This window comes from Delphinus delphis, chromosome 4, assembly GCF_949987515.2.
Source record: "Delphinus delphis chromosome 4, mDelDel1.2, whole genome shotgun sequence".
Classification (NCBI taxonomy): Eukaryota; Metazoa; Chordata; class Mammalia; order Artiodactyla; family Delphinidae; genus Delphinus; species Delphinus delphis.
The window spans coordinates 134,720,898-134,741,202 of record NC_082686.1 but is presented as its reverse complement, the minus strand read 5'-3'; the positions used below and the strand labels follow the sequence as shown (position 1 = coordinate 134,741,202).

The 20,305-nt window shown below is 36.8% G+C and overlaps 1 protein-coding gene across 3 annotated transcripts in view; it reads left to right on the top strand.

The window, feature by feature from the left end:
- The window catches only part of TBC1D5 (TBC1 domain family member 5), a 538,071-nt gene that overhangs the window by 376,301 nt on the left and 141,465 nt on the right, over positions 1-20,305 (top strand). For all 3 annotated transcript variants that reach the window (XM_060011527.1, XM_060011525.1, XM_060011526.1), the window contains one exon: positions 18,593-18,735. In XM_060011527.1, the coding sequence (XP_059867510.1) occupies positions 18,593-18,735 (143 nt within the window). The remainder of the gene's footprint in view (positions 1-18,592; positions 18,736-20,305) is intronic.

The following is a 20,305-nucleotide window of genomic DNA, read 5'->3' as shown; positions in this document are numbered from 1 at the left end:
TAAATTTATTGAGACCTGTTTTGTGGCCTAGCATTTCATCTCTCCTGGAGAATGTTCCAAGTACTCTTGAATAATTTGTGTTCTGCTGCTTTGGGGTAGAATGTTCTATATATATCTATTAAGGCTGTCTAATCTAATGTGTCATTTAAGGCCAGTGTTTCCTTATTGATTTTTCTGTCTGGATGATCTGTCCATTCATGTAAGTGAGATGTTAAAGTCCCCTACTATTATTGTGTTACTGTCAATTTCTTTCTCTATGTTTGTTAATATATGCTTTATGTATTTAGGTGCTTCTGAACATCCTCAAGTATGTTTTTCATTAAATGAAAGACTAATTTTAGAAATTAAATGAATATTTGGTTAATCAAAGTAGAAGATGATGGTGGTAGCATCAGTAAAGTTGGTATCAAGACGGAAGACTGGGATGCTATCATTAAAATTGGTGACAAAAGGTCAGATTATGAATATGTTTTGAAGATAAAACTCAAAAGGATTTGCTGATGGACTAAATGTGGGGTATGAGAGGAAAATAAATAAAGGAAGTTCCAAGTTTTTTGGTCCCTGAGGAACTAGAAGTGTGGAGTTGCTGTTTGCTGAGTTAGGAAAAGTGGTGAGAGGGTTAGGAGTTTGGTGTTGGATATTTTCAGTTTGAGATGACTTTTTATAATATGCAAGTAGAGAGGTTCTGTTTCCAGGTAAGATGGAGCAAGCACACTCTACTCTGTCTCTGCCACTGAAGGCAGCTAAAAATCTTTTCAGAATAAATGGGATAGCCACTGGAGAACTCTGGGAGGTAAATAATACAGGCTTACTGGAGAACACCAGAATTTGAAGTACCACCAAAGTGGCGGTGACTTTGTCATTTCTTACCCTCCAGTGTCCCTGTCTAGATAGAACACAGCTCTGGTGTCTTGGAATAGTTATTTCAGGTTTTCTCTTTATCAGTGTTCTGAATATCAAGACAAATTTTCCCCTCATCTATAAAGTATATTTTTATGTAGTAGTACCTGTTCATATTTCCATGAGATTACTTAATGTTCCTCAAATTTCCTCCTTACACTTTACATGTCTAGTGCTCTAGGAAATGAGTACAGTCACACAGAATTTATCTATTTCACCATTTTTCCCCACTTTGTAATACTAACATGGGTGGGGGTTTAAAAAATTCATTATTTACTTATTGACCTTTTGGGTTTTGTTTGTTTAGTGTTCAAGGTCTTTGTGACTCAGTTTGCTTGTATCTGTCTTCTTTTGATTTAAGTTTTTTGACGTATAGCTTGACAAAAACATACATTTGTGCTACAGTCAGTACGTAGAAGTAATTTTTCAATTAAAAAATTTCTCTCATGCCCCTTTGTTATCATTCCCTCCCTCAACTCCAGTCCCTGCCAGCACTGATATTTTCAGTCTGTCTCTATAGTTTTGCCTTTTCTAGAATATCATATAAATAGAATCATGTAGTATATAGCTTTTTAAGTCTGGTTTCTTTCACTTATCATAAGACATTTAAGATTCATCCATGTTGTTACTTGTATCGGTAACTCATTGCTTTTTATTACTGAGTAGTATTACCATGTTTGGGTGTACCACAGTTTGTTTATTCTTACTCCAGTTGAAGAACATTTGGGTTTTTGCAGTTTGAGTCAATTATGAAAAAAACACTATAAATATTTATGTACAGCTGTTTATGTGAACTTAGTTTTTGCTCCTCTTGGATAAATATCAAGGATATGGACACTGGTTTGTTTGGTAAATATATGTTTAACTTTATAAGAAACTGCCAAGGGGCTTTCAAACTGCTTTTCAAAATGAGTATTCCACCAGTAGTGTTTGAGGATTTCAGTTGTATCCTTGTCACCACTTGGTTTTGTCATTTTTTTAAAAGCCATTCTTGTGATTATGTAGTGGTAGCTCATTGTGGTTGTAATTTGTATTTCCATAATTATTAACCATTTTGAGTATTTTTTCATACGTTTGTTATTCACATCTCTTTGGTGAAGTGCCTGTTGACATCTCGTGATTTTAAAAAATTGAGGTATTTGTTTATTACAGTTGAGTTATGAGAGTTATTTGTATATTCCCTTTTTCAATACATATTTTGTAAATATTTTCTCCCAATGTGTTGCCCATGTTTTCATTTTCTTAACAGTGTCTTTCAAAGAGACATTTTAATTTTGGTAAAGCTCAATTTATCATTTTTTCCTTTTATGGTTAGAGTTTTCTATATTCTAAGAAATCTTTGCATATATCAATATCAAAAAATTTTCTCTTACTTATTTTCAAGACATTTTACAATTCTTGTCTTTACATCCGTTATCCATTTAAGTTAATTTTTGTGTAAAATATAGTTCTAAGCTTAATTGTTTTATAGTGGATGTGCAATTATTCCATAATTGTTTGTGAAAAGAGCATTTTTTCACAATTGACTTTCCTTACCATCTTTAGCAAAATCAATTGAAAATATGTGTAGGTCTATTTCCAAACTCTGTACTCTGTTCTGTTGATCTAGGTAATAATGGAAATTATGGAAATTATGTAGTAGGACTCTTCCAATTTTGCTTTTTCTTTTTAAAATTGTTTTGGTTATTCTTAATCCTTTGCTTTTCCATTCATATTTTAGAACCAGCTTGTAATTTCACCGGAAGTCTTGCTGGGATTTTGATAATGATTATACTAAGTCTATAAAATCAGCTTTAGGAAAACAGACATCTTGCAGTATTGACTGTTCTAGCCAATAAGCAGAGTGTATCTCTCCATTTATTTAGGTCTTCATTGATTTCTATCATTATTTTTTGATAGTTTTCAGCTTATAAATATTACACTTATTATCCCTAAATATTGGGTCGGCCAAAAAGTTAGTTCGGTTTTAAGTAAAAACAAAAGACCCGTTTTTCATTTTCCCGAAGAACTTTATTGTACAACATATTCACTGACCGAACGAACTTTTTCGCCAACCCAATACTTTGTGATTTGGGGGTGCTGATTCTTTTGATTTCAGTTTGTAGGTGTTCATTCCTAGTATGTAAAAATGTAACTGATTTTGGTGTATTGACCTGTATCCTTTCTGAAGTTACTTACTAGCTTGAGTAGCTTCTTTATAGATTGTTTGGGATTTTGTTTGAAAATTATTTCGTCTGCAGTTACAGATCACTTTATTACTTCCTGTCTTATCTGTTTGCCTTTTGTATACAACTTGACGATATTTTGTTAAGGATCTTCATGCTTATGTTTGTGGTGGATATTGGTCTGCATTTTCTGTCTTTGGGACCTCAGTAATGCTGGCTTCAATATGAGTTTCTGCTTCTTTCATATTTTTAGGAAGAATTTGTGTAAAACTGGTCTTATTCCTTTCTGGTATGTTGTTTAGTTGTATGTTACATTTCACTACTTTTTCTCATCATTTGTGGGTTTTTTTTAATGCTGTGCACTTTGAATGTTATGTTGTTGAATTTCTGAATTTTGTGGTCTTCCTTTAGAGGAATGTTGAGTTTACTTTTGGATCATCTTGATCTTTTTGATACTTGTTTTTAGACTTCTTTTTTAAGTATGGTTCTAATGTATCCTCTACCCAAGGGCCAGTTTAGCCCTACTACTAAGACATGGCACTTTGGGGATTTCCACTGGATTCCCTGTGTATACACCAATTCCTCTCAAGCCTGTTTAGTCAGAACGTGGATGTTTCCCAGCCTTGTAAAACCTTCTTGCAATTTTTACACTCCCCAGTAGGAGTTCTTTCTCTGGTAGTTTTTCTTTGCTGAGCCTACTCGAGTTTTACCCTACATATGCACAACTTAGTATTCAGCGAAAAAGTTAAGGAGATCCCTTGGTGCAGACCTCTGAGTTCTTTCTCTGTATAACTTTCTCCTTTAAAGATAACACATCCTGCAGACTTCCCTCAGCCTTTCTGTCTTCTCAACCCAGCAAGACCAATGCACATTGCTTTGGGTTTCCCCGTCCTGATATGTGCTCTCAAAAGTACTTCCAGGCAGAAAACCAGTTACAGAGATCCCCTTGTTTTCTTTTCCCCCTTACATTAAGGACCATGGTGCTGTGCTGCCTGTTTTCTTATGTCTGCGTGTTTCATATATTTTATCCAGTTTTATGTGTCATATCAGCTATTGCAGAAAGGTCTGAAAGGGAAACTATTTTAAAAAATAAAATAAACCAACCCTACCCTAAGAAAATCACCTCTAAAGCAAAGGAAACTGAAACAGATTGAAAATAAAACAATTTGCACAGGCATACTAAAAAAAGCAAATGAAAATGAGGTATAATAATATTCATATCAGACAAATGAATTTAAAGCAAATAGCATTGAATGAGATAAATGAGAACATTTTATGAATGTGAAAAAGTTTACAGTTTATAATGAAGAGCTTTCTTTAATCATTGTATACCTCCCCGCACCCCCTCGTAAAAAAGCCCCTCAGAATATAATGTAACAGTTGCAGGAACTATAAAGAGAAATACATAGAAATACAGTAGTACTAAATGACTTGTACCTCTCCTCATTCATGGTAAATCAGGCCAACTCACTCTAAAGTAGGGATGTAGAGAACCTAACTATTCACATTGAATGTCAGACCTAGGTAATATATATCGAACTCTATATACTAGAAACAGAGAATGAAATTAATGTATCCATAGAATATTTATTTTTAAAGTAGCCACAAAGAAAAGCTTCAGTAAATTTCACATAGTAGAAAGTTGTATTCTTTGACGACAACACTTGAGATTAATAACAAAAATAGAAAACAACCCCGAGACAAACCTATCACTGAAAATATTAAAACTTTCTTTGGGCTTCCCTGGTGACGCAGTGGTTGAGAGTCCGCCTGCCGATGCAGGGGACACGGGTTCGTGCCCCGGTCCGGGAAGATCCCACATGCGGCGGAGCGGCTGGGCCCATGAGCCATGGCCGCTGGGCCTGCGCGTCCGGAGCCTGTGCTCTGCAACGGGAGAGGCCACAACAGTGAGAGGCCCGCATACCGCAAAAAAAAAAAAAAAAAAAAAAAAAAAAAATCTTTACTCTTGTATTAAAAGGAAATCAAAATTGAAATTGTATAATTTCTAGAAATTAATGGTAATTAAAGTATATTGATCAAAACTTATTGATTTTGACTAAAACAATACTCTTAGAAGTTCTTAGCCTGATACTCTTAAACTACTAAACAAAAAAGGAATAAAAATATGTGACTCATACATTCATCTCAGGTAGTGAGGAGAATAACAGCAAAATAAATCTAAAGAAAACAAAATGAAGGAATTAAAACTAAAAGTTATGAATCGATAAGAAAACATACATGACACAAACTAGTATACATACAAACTTTCTTTGGGAGAAAATAAGTAACAAACATTAAAATTATAAAATAGAAAAATATAAAATATACATGTACAAATTAAAAATAAATGACAAAAGGTGCAAATTTCCAGCTGTCAAATGAATAAGTCTTGGGAATGCAGCATACACATGTGATTATAGTTAATAATACTGTATTGCATGTTGAAAAGTAGATAGGAGAGTAGATCTTCAAAGTTGTAGTCACAAGAAAAAAATTATAACTATGTATGGTGACGGATATTAACTTGATTTATTGTGGTGGTCATTTTGCAGTATATACAAGTATTGAACCATCATGTTGTACACTCGAAACTAATATAATATTATGTCAGTTATACCTCAATTTAAAAAGCAAACATAAATAAAATTTTATTTACAAAAACTTTGTTTTTAATTTTATACATTCAGGTGTAGCCAGGAATGTTCTGGAATAAACTTGTCATTAGCCCCATCCCCTGTTAAAATGTGTTGTAAAGATACCATGCTTATAACAGTTTGGAATTGGTAAAGGGTCAATACATATAGGACCCTCAGTACATATGGCAATTTTATGTGTGATAAAAGTAGAATTTCAAATCAATAGAAAAATAATGGATTATTTAATAGTACAGTTTTTAGAACTAACTAGCTATTTGGTAAAGCATGAAACTGTATCTCTATTTTTGCACCAAAATAAATTCCGGGTAGATCAGTGATGTAAACAAAACTGGAATAAAATTATTATTTTTATATTCTTAGGTGCAATATTCAAATACCCATAAACCATAAAGAAAAAAGTTTGGTAAATTTGACAATATTACAATAAAATTTCTGCCTGGGAAAAGAGACCTCCCTGTAGCCTCAGAGAGATGGAAAAAGAGGTCACTGAAACTTTCTTGGTCCCTGGTAGCTTTGGGGCCCAGAACTGTATTCTGTTATATAACTCTTAAAGTAGGGGCTTCAAACTTAAGCTTGCATCAGAATCACCCAGAGGGCTTGTTCAAATTCTGCCAGGATTTCTGGTTTAGTAGCTATGGGTGGGGAATATCCAAAAATTTGCAGTTTGAAGAAATTCTCAGGTAATGGTGATGCTACTGGTCCAGGGACCACACTTTGAAAACCACTGTTTTGCTGTGTTCCCAAATGCCCCCTTTTTTCCTGAGATCATTCACTTCTACTCTTTGTAATCAAAGAGTCTAAAATCAAACTAAAGTGTTAAGGTAACATGAAGTAAACCATTTCCTTCTTTCCAAGATATACTGTGCTTTCAAGCACAAAGACCCATACAGAGGAGACATGTGTAATAACAAAGGAAGAAATCTAAATGCCATCAAAATAAAAGAACTGGTTGAATCATGATACATCCACTCAGTGGAATACTGTGCAACCACAAAAAAGGATAAAGTATTTCTATAAATGCTGATTTGGAATGCTCTCCATTTTAACAATCATATTGTTAAATTTTAAAATGCATGGATTAGTATGTTCCCATGTCTGTTTTTAAAAGGCGTTTGCATACCTAAAAGTGCCTCTGTGTTGTGGAAGCACATTGGCTGCACTTAGGCAGGTGGATCCGGAGGGAGTGGATCAAGGAATAGTAAGGGAAATTACTTCTCACTGTATGTCCCGTTACATGTTAAAATTATTTTTCACCTTGCAAAAAGTTATTCAAAATTAACAAAATAATAACCCCACATAGTTTTCACTGTAATTCACAGGAAATAGAAGAATTTTGGAAGTGAGAACACTGGTAAGACAGGAGGCTGTGGCCTGAGCAGCATTTCCGCCTTTGAGGTCGTGGATTTGTAGCTTCTCAGAACCAGCTCTCAGCCACAGTAACTGCTAGCTGATGTGGAAAGGAAATGAGTATTGTTGATAAAAATAAATTTAAAGTGTTTTACGGGATGTTTTTGTGCTTCATATGTGAGTTGCTTTACGAGCAGATTAATTTATGAACATATTATGTACCGTGATGCCCTCAGTAAGCCAGACTTCACTGAGTTTCTGTTCTCTCCGTTAGCCCAATGTACAGTCTAGACCTCGTAAGTCTTTCTAAAATAGGCTGACCAAAAGTGGCAATTAATTTTTCTTTGTAAGTTCTTAGTTCTCTATAGTTTCCTTAATGAGTTTCCTTGAAAGGACGCACTCTAAATCTTTTAGGGTCCTGTAGCTGTAATTACCACTGTATTGTATGTAACTGGAGTGCTAGTGAAATAGCTGATCATGATTTATCAAAATAAGTCCTTCAGAAAGCTCCATTTCTTGTATTGTACTCAGAAAAACTTAGTGACCACACAGATGATAGATAGCAAGAGTAGTTACTGTGCATTCTGAGTCTTGTGACCCAGACATGAATGTGAAGAGGTGTTTTTAAAATATAAATCTGAATTAGATATCCTTTAGGAATTATAGAGGAGAATTCAGAGGATTATAAAAAAGTAGGTGGAACACTGAGCTTGGAGCTATAGTATCATTGTCTAAATCTACAATCTGCTTTTGATTGGGGTGTGCTCAGGCCGGGCCGTGGGCCTCTGTTGGGACCGCTGGACATCTGTAACATGCGGCTGCCTGCCCTGCCTGTTTGGAGCCATCATTCTGTACTGGAGGATCAACAAAGTCATCACCTGTCTCTGAAACATGCAGTTTTCCCGCAGGTGATTTTAATGCCTATATTCCACAGACCACTTGAAGAAATACCACTTTTAGAGAGTTAAGGCTAATTTTTAGATCACGTATTTGGTAGTACTTCTAGAAATCAAAAAAGTCATATAAATGCATGATATTTGCCATTATAGATTATGAAGTCTACACATAAGAAAATTCATTTTTTTTTTTGCTTGGTGTATATTTGTCCCTATTTTTTTTAAATGTACACACACACACACACACACACACACACACACACACAGTTGACTGTAAAGTTATTTGGGCACTAAACTTCAGCTGTTAGCTAGGGAGCCAGGGATAAAGTGGAGTAGCCCACCCCTCTTTAACCCTCTTTTGTTCCCATTTTGCTTCCATTACTAGAGAAAGGTAACTGTGAGGGTTTGAGTTGAGCTATGTGGGTGTTGACTGCCCTTCTCCCTCACTGACTCCTGCCCCCTTGTAAGTCAGCTGGACCCCGTGCAGATACATTCTGCTCTTCATTTATCTGCATTAATGGACAGGAACCAGGGCACATATAATCCCAAATGGTGGATAATCCAAAAACAGTTAATACTTGACTTTGAAATGTATTTAGTGGTGTTTTAAATTGTTTTTACCTTCCTAACTATATTGTGCTCATGTTGCCGTTAGTTTGCATTCCCTGAACACACCCTGGTTGATTGGGGCGCTTAGTGGGGAGGGGGCACAGAAAAATACAAAGTGACTGTGGGAACCCAGATTGGTAGGGCTTTGACTGAATTAGAATTTTACTTTGGATAATTTCCATGTTAATGATTGAAAGTTGTCAGCATCTCATCCCGTCTAGGGCCCAGCACAGTGCCTGCTACACAGTTGAATTTCAGGAAATACATGTTAAATGAAGATCCTGGGTGTTTTTCATAGCAGCCTCACTTACGGTCAGATCAGGTCTAGCCCGAGCCAGGAGAGGAAGTCAGTGAAGGATGTCCACCGCCCTCTCCCCTGCTGTTCCATCTCCAGCTTAGTGAAGGTGAGAATTGCCAATCATGGACACTTTTCCAATATGGGGCTGAATTATAGGCTGTTCAACCAGCTGAGCCACAAAGATTAGCTCCTCAGTAGCAGAGACTTAATCCAGGAAGAAAGAAAATATGCTGTTCCTTTAAAATGCAAGGAGATAATTTGAAATAGGCGCAAAGAGGCGGTGTATTCCTTTCAGTAGAGTATAACTTTCCATGGCAGTATAAACCTCTAAAGTAAAATAAACAATAATATAGAGCATGACTTCTTAATTTAAGGTCCATGGATCAGCTAAACTCCTGAAATGGCTTGCACATGCGTATGTGCGTGGATGTGTATATATTTTAGGGGAGAGGGTTCATCAACTTGACTGAATTCTCAAAGGGGTCCACAACTCCTCTCTAATTATATAGAGAATAGAATTTACGTTTCACTATTTCATGCTTTCCATAAAGCTTTGTAAAGAGGGAAACACACCCATTGCCACTGCCTCTCAATTGTCTCCCTTTAGACTTCAGAACTACCTGAGAAAGTAATGTTGTGAAACTGAAACTGTAGCTGGTTCTAGACTAGGCATGGGCGTAGGCCGAGCAGCCTTGAGTCGGTAAAGAAAGACTGAATGAGAAAGTGAACACTGGCCAGGCAATCTAGGACAAGAGAGCACTGACCTGTGCAAGAAGCCAAGCCACAACCTCTGCAGCAGAATCAGCCCGGAACAGTCAGGACTTGGTCAGTGACTGCCAACTCCCCTGTTTTTGCCTGCTTCCAACTCAGGACCAAACAGAGAAAGCTAATATGCTCCCCAAATCAAGCACAAATGAGGCTCCTCTTCTGGTCGGCCCAGCGCCATCCTTATAGCCTCCAATCAGGCAGACCTGAAGCCTTCTCTGTGGTTCACCAATAAAGCTTTCCCACTCCCCTGACTGCTTTTGATCCTTTGCCAAACACAAGTGATGGTAGCTGATTCCCTTGCTATAGCAAGCTTTGAATAAATAGCCTCCGCTTGCCCTTGTTTGGGTGGTCTTCCTTTGTTTCAACTGTGCATGGAGATCTGAGAGGTTCCAGGGAAACTCCCTTATCCTGAAATCTCTCTTCTACCAGGTCATCGTGGGGCTGGTAGTAATGATACCAGTGGGGCAGACATCTCTTACTGTTTAGCTCTTTATCTTTCCAGGTAAAACATTTTAAATGCATGTTTTCTTTTAGAGACAGATCCGTCTGAGCATACTGATAGCGCAGAACCTCAGGGTGAGAATGATTCATGGGTCACACAGAAGAGAAAACACCAAATCGTTGGCCATCCAGCCAGGCTCCCAATGTTGTAGGGCTTCTGCATGGGGAGTAGGAGAGTGCCCTTTTGGGTCCTGGCGGCACTGGGATTCTCTGCCCCTTGTATGCACTGGCCACTCCCCTCCTTGCAGCTAGCTTATTGGCCATGTCCTGTCCCATCCCAACTCTCACCTCGTTAGAGCCGATCACCAGGGAACCCAAGAGAGTCATCAACTCAGGGCTAAACACAGAAGGCCTCAAACTTAAGAGTGTTCGCTCTGCCTTCAACTGCAATTGTATGTAACCATCATAGTAAATTTATGTTTAAAAAAATATTGACCTAAAATGTTAACTTTTAAAATGTCACAATTTTTATGGCCTTGTTCTGGCATTTCTTCATCTTGTAATATACTGGGAGTTAAGCAAAATCAGAGTGGCCCAGTTTCTCCTAACCTTTGGGAGGCCTTCTCCCTTTCCCGAATGTCTGTGTCTCTCCTTTTTATTGGATCATGCTTTTATAGTGATGTTTTCCTGGGGGCAAGAATTACAGATACTACGAGAGATAGAACGTTAAGAGAGGTTTGGCTGTGTGTGCCTGGTGTCCCAGCCATTAGATGTTTCATGGCCATTGGTCCACGAAACCAATGAGTAAGCTGGTTAGAAGACCCCCACCCAGGACTAAGGGGATGTGAACAGAAACCAGAACCTCATTTAGTGATTCTCTGGATCAGCAGCGTGAGCAGCTCCAGGGAACTAGTTCGGAATGCAAACAATCGGGCCCCATCTAAATCTCAGAATCAGAATCTGACACTCTGAGGATGCGTCCTAGCAATCTGCTTTTTAATAAACCCTCCAGGCAAGTCTGATGCACACTAAAGTTTGAGACCATTACTCTAGTTAGAAGAGTCATCCAACGGTGTAAGCCTTTTCTCTCCTCCTAGAATAACATTATACGCGGATGCATGGTGGATTTTAGGAGCCCTGACAGCTGGCACCAAAATGAGTGGGAAACAGGGAACTGTCACCTAGTCCATGGCTTCCAAAACTTTAATATACACAGAGATCACCTGTAGGTCTGGTTAAAATGAGGAGTCTGATCCAGTAGGACTATATTGGGGACCTGGGAGTCTGCATTTCTAACAAGCTCCCCAGTGTTGGGGCCGGTCCTAGGATCACATTTTGAAGGCAGGGTCCTAGTAGACTACAGGCCCCAGCTGCAGAGCATCTGAGGTGTAGGCAAGCAGGGAGCCAGAGTACAGGAAGTGAAGGGAGAAAGTCCAAGAGCAAGGGCTTAGGAGGCCTTGATGGATTCCTTCATAGGTGTGATCACTTACTATTCAGTATGTGTGTCCAGGGATCCCTACAGAGAGGAGAGCAGCCCAGGGGAATGTCAGATGAGCAGCTAGGAAACGTATGAGAGATCAAGGCTGCAGGCTCAAGATCAAGAAGATCACTGGTTAACAAGAGCTGACCTGGGAAGGAGGATTCATATTAATTTAATAAACATTTGTTAACTCCCCTACTCTGTCCAACACCAAATAACCCCAAGGAGCTTATGATCTGCTGCAGAAGGAAGAGGAACCAAACCAACCTATCAGTAATTAACCCTTTAGCTGGGATCTGTTTATCAGTGCCTTCCTGTCTGGACAGTGTGATTGGGGAACAGAATAGATATGGAACCTGTAAACATCAGGCCTGAGTGACGTACTTGTCCTAGCCTCCGCACAGCTAGGCAGGGTCGGGGCGCCTTGTGCGATGGCGGGGAGGGGGAGAAGGAAAAGAGGGCCCGAGAAAACCACCCCCAGAAGGTGCTTATAGCTACAGGTAAGCGGTAAGAAGTCATAGAAACCAGGCACCGCTGCTGCCTCTTAGGAAAGGGCTCAGTCTGACTCCCTTCATGCCGTGTGACCGGTCTGCAGACGTGCGGTCTTACGTCCACCCTGAATCACATGGATCCTGATGATATTTCTTAGTTTAGTGTTACACCTTATGTTAGTTCCTCCAACGATATATATGAGTGTATTAGGAGATTTATGCAGAGGAAACTGAAAAGTGTTTTTCAGTGAGGCTAAGATTTCATTGGTATGTGAAATAGCCTATGACAATTTCAAAAAAATAAAGTCGCACAAGGTTTGTTTTGTTTTTTAATGAGTTTCAGATTAGGGAAGGATAGGAGCAATTATTTTTAGGAAGACTGTGTGTGCTCTTTCAGAAAACCGACTTGCTCATAACTCCCTTTCCTGAAGATAAAATGACAGAACAAAGCCTATTTATAGCCTTCCTAGAAGTAAGACTTGTTTGTAGTATAAGTAAACACTAGTATTCACAGAGCCTAAAATTAAGTGTCCCAACGTGACCACCGACCGTCCATGAATTCTTCATGCTGTTATTCATAGGTCGGAGTGGCTTCCAAGTAATTTTCTCAAGGAGATGCCCAGTAGCTCACTTGTAGTGGAGCCCAAGTAAGTGATCAGGTAGAGAGATTACTTCTTAGCAGCTTTTACCCCCATGTTCTCTTGAGTCAGGGCTATGATTCCAGCTGTACCCTGGTTGGAGTGTACAATAGGATTCTCAGTGAGAGCACATCCTATTCATACAACTAAATCGATATTGGAGTATGACCACCTTTCAATAGCTTTATTTGAACTTGCTGGTAAATCATACATCCTAAAATTACTCCTCGATATACCATACTTGTAATCCAAATGGCAGGTCTACCTCTGAAAGAAGTGTGTGTTTGTGTGTGTGTGTGTGTGTGTGTGTGTGTGTGTGTGTGTGTGTGTGTGTGTGTGTGAGAGAGAGAGAGAGAGAGAGAGAGAGAGAGAGAGAGAGAACGTTCAAGGATTATACAGCCTCAAGACATGTGATGGTCATCCTCTGTGCCCCACACTCTCAGAGCATCTTGAACCGCTGAAAAAACAGATACACAAGGAAGGCTCTGCTTTCCATTCAGGCTATTTTTGCAAAGGGCGTATTATAGTTGTTCTGACAAAACAGCTTCAGACCCTTGCCAAAGAGAATAAATTACAGTACGAATGGGTAATAATTATTAGGAACTTATTTTTGGAATAAGAAACCTTCCTTAATAAAGGGCTATGTACTGCCCACTGAAAGGAACAGAGAATTTTCCCCAAAGTCAAAAATACGCTTTTAACAGTTCGTGTACTTATCCTGTGGGGGTTAAGTTAGGGTTAACACGTGTTCCCAGAAAGCCAAATTCAAGCTGGCTTCAACCTGCGTATTACAAGGAGCACTTAGAAAGCAAATTTGAGTTCCTTAAAGATAATAACTAATTTGAAGTTGCAGTTCCTTCAGTTTTTGCAGCAGAGTTTGATGGGCTTGAAGTATTCAGATCTTTCTGTAACACATGCAGATCCCAAATATTTTTAAGGAGGCCAAATTGAAATAGATTGAAAAAATAGCCAACAGGCTAAGCATCTTCCAATAATGTATTCTGCAGAGCTGTCAGAAAAAGAATAAACGTGAAATTGGGGGGGGGGGGGAAATGATTTATTTTGGCTTCCATCTTTTGTGGCTTTGCTCTCCAAAGAAGTTAGAATTAAAGATGAGAATGCCTTGTGACCCTAATTATAATAACTACAATATTTGGTTCTAATTTTAAGACTGTTTTCACAGAGTTGACCTAAAGGAAAACTCGGTAAATTAATTCAAAAAGAACTGAGTACAAAGGAACCCAGTATAAGAAGAGCCTAAATTCAGTCAAGGGAGGAGGCAGGCACAAAGATGGGAACTTCTGATTTGCTTTTGTTTTTCTCTGACACAAACACAGAATTTGGATTGTGTGTTTCTTCTCTACCAGGCATGGATTATTTAAAAATTAACTGTTAGTTTTGAAAAGTACAAGTGAACAGAAGGCAAAAGACAAAATTAATATCATTAAGCAAAACTCTAACATTGCTCTTTTGTGTTCCAATATGCTTACCCAGTGATCACAGGTTACTCAAGATGCCCCTATAGTGTTTGTTAAATTAAATTGAATATACCTTTTCCATTTTACTTGTTCTTCCAAGGTGGCTGTACCCATATCTCAGAAGAAAAAAGAAATGAAGATCTAGTGTATAAATTGCTTTCTGCGTGTATAACCCACTGCAGCCATGTTGGATTAAGGCTATGTTTATTTAAGCCTCAGTCAAATTGTTTATTTAAACCTCAGTCAAATTGGTCATTTGCATAAGCTGATCAGTAAAAAATGTATTTCTCTTGGTGTTTCCATGGGTCATTCACCAAGCAATAACACCATCAGGAATCACTGATCCCCAGGGGATAACAGCTTAATTACACAGAAATTTAAAACTGAGAATAGTGGCATAAATGCAGACATGGAGACTGTCCTGTCTGTGGGTGGTTTATTATTAAATTTAATACTTCAGAAGGTCTTTTTGGTTTGTGTAGATTTTAATTACTAAGTAAGTCTGGTAAAAAATGAATTATTGTATTATCACAAATAATACAAGGTATAGGTTACGAGCATTGCAATCTGCAGGTGTAACATACATAAAGCAAGATTAATAGTATCAAGCAATTAAACTGAAGCTAAAAGAAAGGTTTAATGCTACCCTTAAGTGTAACTTAAACTCTTGCTAAATATTTTTAACTGCAATAAAAGCATGTTAATTTTAGGAATGACTTCTTTACAGGACCTCATTTCTTAGAATAAGTTTTCCTTTCTAGGAATACAAAAGCATACTGAAATTGTCTCTATTGGTAACTCATTCCATAAAGAACTGATTTTTTTCTTGGTTTTTAAGCTCAATGAAGAAAGTCCAAAATAGCACAGGAAATTTTGTGTGTGGTGAATATATGTATGAACTAAACCCAGTTGGGATAAAAATGATTAAATTATTGATAAGGTCATTGTTGGTCCCAAAGCGTTCCATTAGTCATACAGTGTGCGCCTTAAATATTTTGAGAATTTGGCCTTAATTTTCCTATAATTGCAGATAAAATAGAGGAAACTATATTTTGCTTTAATGTAATATCCTTGCATGTACAACTTATTAACAGTTTTATATAAAAGAAACTTGCTAGGCACCTATTAATGAATTTTTTCCTTCTGTGTTTCTGGGTTTTTTTCCACTTCCTGAATTATTTTTATGCTGCCATTAACCAGATGAATTCCTGCATTTCCAATTTAGCCACCTTTCCTTGTCAGTCGTGTGACAGGTGGCTTTACAGTGAGTTTAACAAGACCTTGGTAAACACGTAAAGCACTTAGCAAAGTGTACAGAGCTCTTTACAGAGAACTTTCTGGCTCACGCTCTCTCTCTCTATTTCTCTCTGTGTCTCTTTCTCTCTCTCTCTCTCTCTCTCTCTCTCTCACACACACACACACACACACACACACACACACACACACTCTCTCACACACTTTGGTCCTTGCCCTGGAATTATTTACCAGTGTACTTGGCAAGGTGAAACTTCAAAACTAAAGCAATGTAAAATATTTATAAAGCGGCACATCACAGATTACACATTAAATATAAAAGTACTGAAGACGTACATTCTGTGTGATTTTGAAGGCATGTTTTATTCACTGTAGATTGCTAGGTGTCTTCAGTCCCCACTCCTGACAGCTCTGCGGTGGCAACTGCAGCACATATGTATCTGCAGGGTGGTTTTTGAAGCTAAGCTAACACAACCCCAAATGGCAGGAAAGCTGCAAGAGAAGGGGTTTGGGCAACAACTGAGCATTTTGTTATAGAAATAATAGGAATATAGATTATTTCTGAAAAGTAGACTCCTTTGTTTTCTATGCATTATCTGTGATGAAACCAAAGATGTGATTGTCCATAAGAAAATGAGAGGAATTTGAACTTTAAGGAAGAGGGATAAAGATAGCATTGTATTCTCATCTGTGGTGTGTATTAACCTTCATTAGTTTGGGGGTTTTTTTTTTGATAAATGATGTTTATTGTAATATGATAGATGTCACCTTTTTTCAAAAGGCATTTTGCTTTCAATAGCCTGGAAAACACACAGAAAAAATTTTCTCTACACATAAGAAGGCCTAGCAAAAGCAACGTCTTTTGGGAAACAGCAGCAGCAGTTACCAAATGGGCTTATTCAGATAAGGAAAGCATTAAAATAACCTCCAGAAGGGAAGGGGCCACATTCAGGGCACAGTATTGTTTTATGGGTGTGATCCTTGAGTTTTGTACTGGCATCCAGATTTGAACCAGGAGGAATCACTTAAATGTCAGAATTTGCAGTTTTCAAATTGCCAAAATTTGCCTATCCGTCAAACCAAGATAATTCTTATTTATTTATTTACTTATGTTTTTCAGCGTTACTGAGGTATCATTGACACATAACAATTGTAGGATATTTAGCATACGTCATTGTGATTTGATGTACGTGCACATCGTGAAAAGATTCCTCCGTCTATTTAATTAACATAGCCATGATCTCACATATTTATCTTTTTTTTTTTTTTGGTGAGAACATTTAAGTTCTTTCTTTCTTAGCAAATTTCAATGATACAATACAGTGTTACCAACTATGGTCACCATGTTATACATTCGCCCCTCATCAGTTTTTTTCATTGATGAATGTTTCATCAGTTGTGTCACTTGGATAACTGAATAACCATGTTCTAAGTGATTTTAGTCACTTACTAATGCAGATAGAGATAGTTATCAGTTTAAAGGTCCTTAAACAGGTCCCCAGATGGTCTAATCCAGGTACTTTTTGCTTTGCCCATTCTCTGGTTCCCCGACACTCTTTGCAAGACCAGTTAGTTGTTTGTAATTAAGAAGAGCAACCTGTTTAATTTAGGGATATTTTGGTACTTCTTAAAACAGTAAATATTAGCATTTGTAATTTGAAAGAATTAGAAGTGTGTGGAGAAATAATGTTTCATTCTAAACCACATAAATACAAGCATATTAGACAAAATATACATATATATATTTTGTGTTAGTCACCTCTCATATATTAGCAGTGAGGTAAGAACTGAAAGGTAGATAAACATTCTAAGCAATACTGTAACATTTTTTTTAAGGATAAATGTCATTTAGACATTAAATTTCTTCCTGAAAAATTGAGTAACATAATTTAAGATGAAGTTGAAAATAGTTTATTCTGTTGATTAATTTGGTAATATGAATAAAAGAACTCAAATATTTGATCATATGGTTCCTAATAAACTGGGATGCGTATGTGTGATTATACACTATTTTGTCACAGCTTTTTGATTCCTCCTTAAATGTAATACTCCCTGAAAAAAAAGCAGTATTTGAATTTTTTTTTTTTTTTGGCCTCACTTTAACCTCACAGATGGTTATATCTGGTTTTGAATTTTGCAAGGAGGTAATATCTCTTAACTAATTTTTAAAGAATCTCCTCTATTCTGTACTATTTAGTGGTACTAGAAATTTAGAATTTTTGAGTCTTTGCTATGTGCCAGAATCACACAGATTTCTAGCTGAAGTTCCTAGAGGAAGGCTTGTGTAAGGAAATTATAGCCATATATATAAAATTAGAAGTAAATGGATAAAAATATATCAAAGTGAATTATTTTAATTGTAAGAATTAGATATAAATAGCTTAGCATTGGCTTAGAGTCTGAGGTGTTACTATTTATGATATAGAATTAGAGACAGACCTTGTTTAGTATTCCTATTAGCTTTTTATGTCTGCTCTGTAGCACCAGTGTTCGTTTTCCTGGCCATAAAACTGACTGTGTTTTGAAAACTACCCCTAGAAAGATAACCTCACTGATAAGGTATATCTATTCTGAAGTTAAAAATTAAGTATCATTATATGTTTCATTTGAAATAACTGTCTGTGCTTGACAAAAACAGATATCTTTTGTTTTTTCCACATTTAATTTTAAAATGAATATTTTTACATAGGAGTGAAATGTGAGAATGCAGTTTTCTGTTTGGCTGTAGTAATTTGTCATATGACCATTTGCAAAAGTCTAGTTAACAAAAAAAAGGTCAGTAATAATATAAAATTTTGGAATATTGTTATTTTTTAATTCATAACCTTACGTATGAGGCAACTATCAAACTGCATTCATTTTTCTCTTTGCCTTTTTGAGATTTGTGATTTCTAATACATATGAAAGATTTCTACCCTTCTCAAATATCATACTTGTGTTTTATACATATAGGAATAAAGTTTAGTGATTGTGGCCTAGTTATAAAATTACAAAACTCATTTGAAAGCTTAAAACTTGGATTTCACTGTATTATATTTTTGATATATAATATATGCTCGGTGTGATCAGTTAAAAATTATAATTTTTTCACAGTCACAGGAGAAAATGATTCCTCTTTATATTACTCTCAAAAGTACTATTTTCTGAATTTGGGTTTTGTTTCTTCCCAGACGGTGGGTACGGCTGCTGTTTGGACGAGAGTTCCCCCTGCAGGATCTTCTGGTGGTCTGGGATGCCTTGTTTGCAGATGGCCTCAGCCTGAGTTTGGTTGATTATATCTTCATAGCCATGTTACTCTACATCCGAGATGCTTGTAAGTGTTAATGACCTTGCTGACATTCAACTAAGTGGTCCTGATTTTTTAAACTGTGTTTCTTAAATATACTTTATCTTTTATTTTGAATTACCATACCTATATTTTTATAGTAGGCAGTATATTGAAGTTTCAAAGGAACATACTAAATATGCTTTCTGTTAGTTAACCATGTACATATTGGGAGATGTGAGTGATTTTATATTGAGAGAATTGGAATATTCTTCAGAACCCTTTTTCTAAAGACTCTACTCCTGCTTTAATCTCCTCATTACACACATTTGTGAAACATACATATAAAAAGCCAGTATTTCAGATATGTTTAGAGCTCCACCTTCTGACAGGTAGGGAGTATTCAGGAATATTTATCAGGAGCTTGGAGCTGTTTTTATAGAATCTACAACTTGCCAATAAAAGTTAAATATTACATTTAAAGATATTTTAACTTCTTCTCAGTTGTATTTTGGCCAAATGTATTTCTCAGTGGAGTGTCAAATGGCAGATGTATTCCCACCTCATCCGATCTACCTTAGGGTGCTTGCCGAGCTGGAAAGCCAGTGCCTAACCCTTTGGAATGGTCCGATAATCCTCCGCGTGAAGAAAATAGCAAAGCGTGTTTTAAATTTCAAAATACCTCAAATTGTTTTCCTTCTCAAAAAAAAACCACAGTTCACAAAACCAGATTTGTAAGCCAAAATATAATTAGGAGAGATTGCACAAAGGGATGATGAAGTAGGAAATAAAAAACTACCATAAGAGTAGGACTTTGTCAGAAGAACATAAACTATTTGGAGTCATTCATAATCTTGACTGTTAAATTGCTGTGTGGTTCTCTTTCTGGGTTCATTAAATGCCGGTTGTGCCAGATGCTGTTGTTATGCCTCTGGTAACACTAATAATATCCTTTAAATTTTAGATTATACTTTCTAAATTCCCCCCAAATTACTTGAATGAGTAAGTGACAGGAGCACCACATTTTATCCAAAACTTGTGGTCTTCTTCTGTTCCTTGAAGGTCAGATAGTTTGGGTATTGACATACAAAGTGAAAAGTTCCTTCTTTCTGAGTCAGAGCTAAACCGAGAAGAACATGGAAATCATAAGGGGAAACATCTTGGAAGGTAGAGAAGAATGTTTGGGTAGATTTGAGGGATACTGTTGATAGATTTTAGAATATTTAATGCTAATCTCCCATTTAAAAATGGTATGATTTTTATAGAATGTAAGTAATAAAAAACAAAAGGAATGAAAAGCTGCTTTTATTTTTAAAAATGCTTTTGGATAATATTTTCACAAAATTTTCCAATTCAAACCACTATCGAAATGTATTCTGATTTTCTGTAGTCTTAAACATTTGAATATTTACTTTTTTCTTACTTTGGTGCATCACAACTATATTTTTAATTTAATCACCCTGTTTCCTGTGCTAAGATCTACTTTTAGAAATTAATTTAATAAAACTTGCAGTCTTTAGCAGCTGAAGCCTTTGTACATTTTTAATCCCTGCTCTGATGACCTTATAGAACACATAGGCAAAAGTGAAAAAATGCAAGAGTAATGAAGTTGTTTATT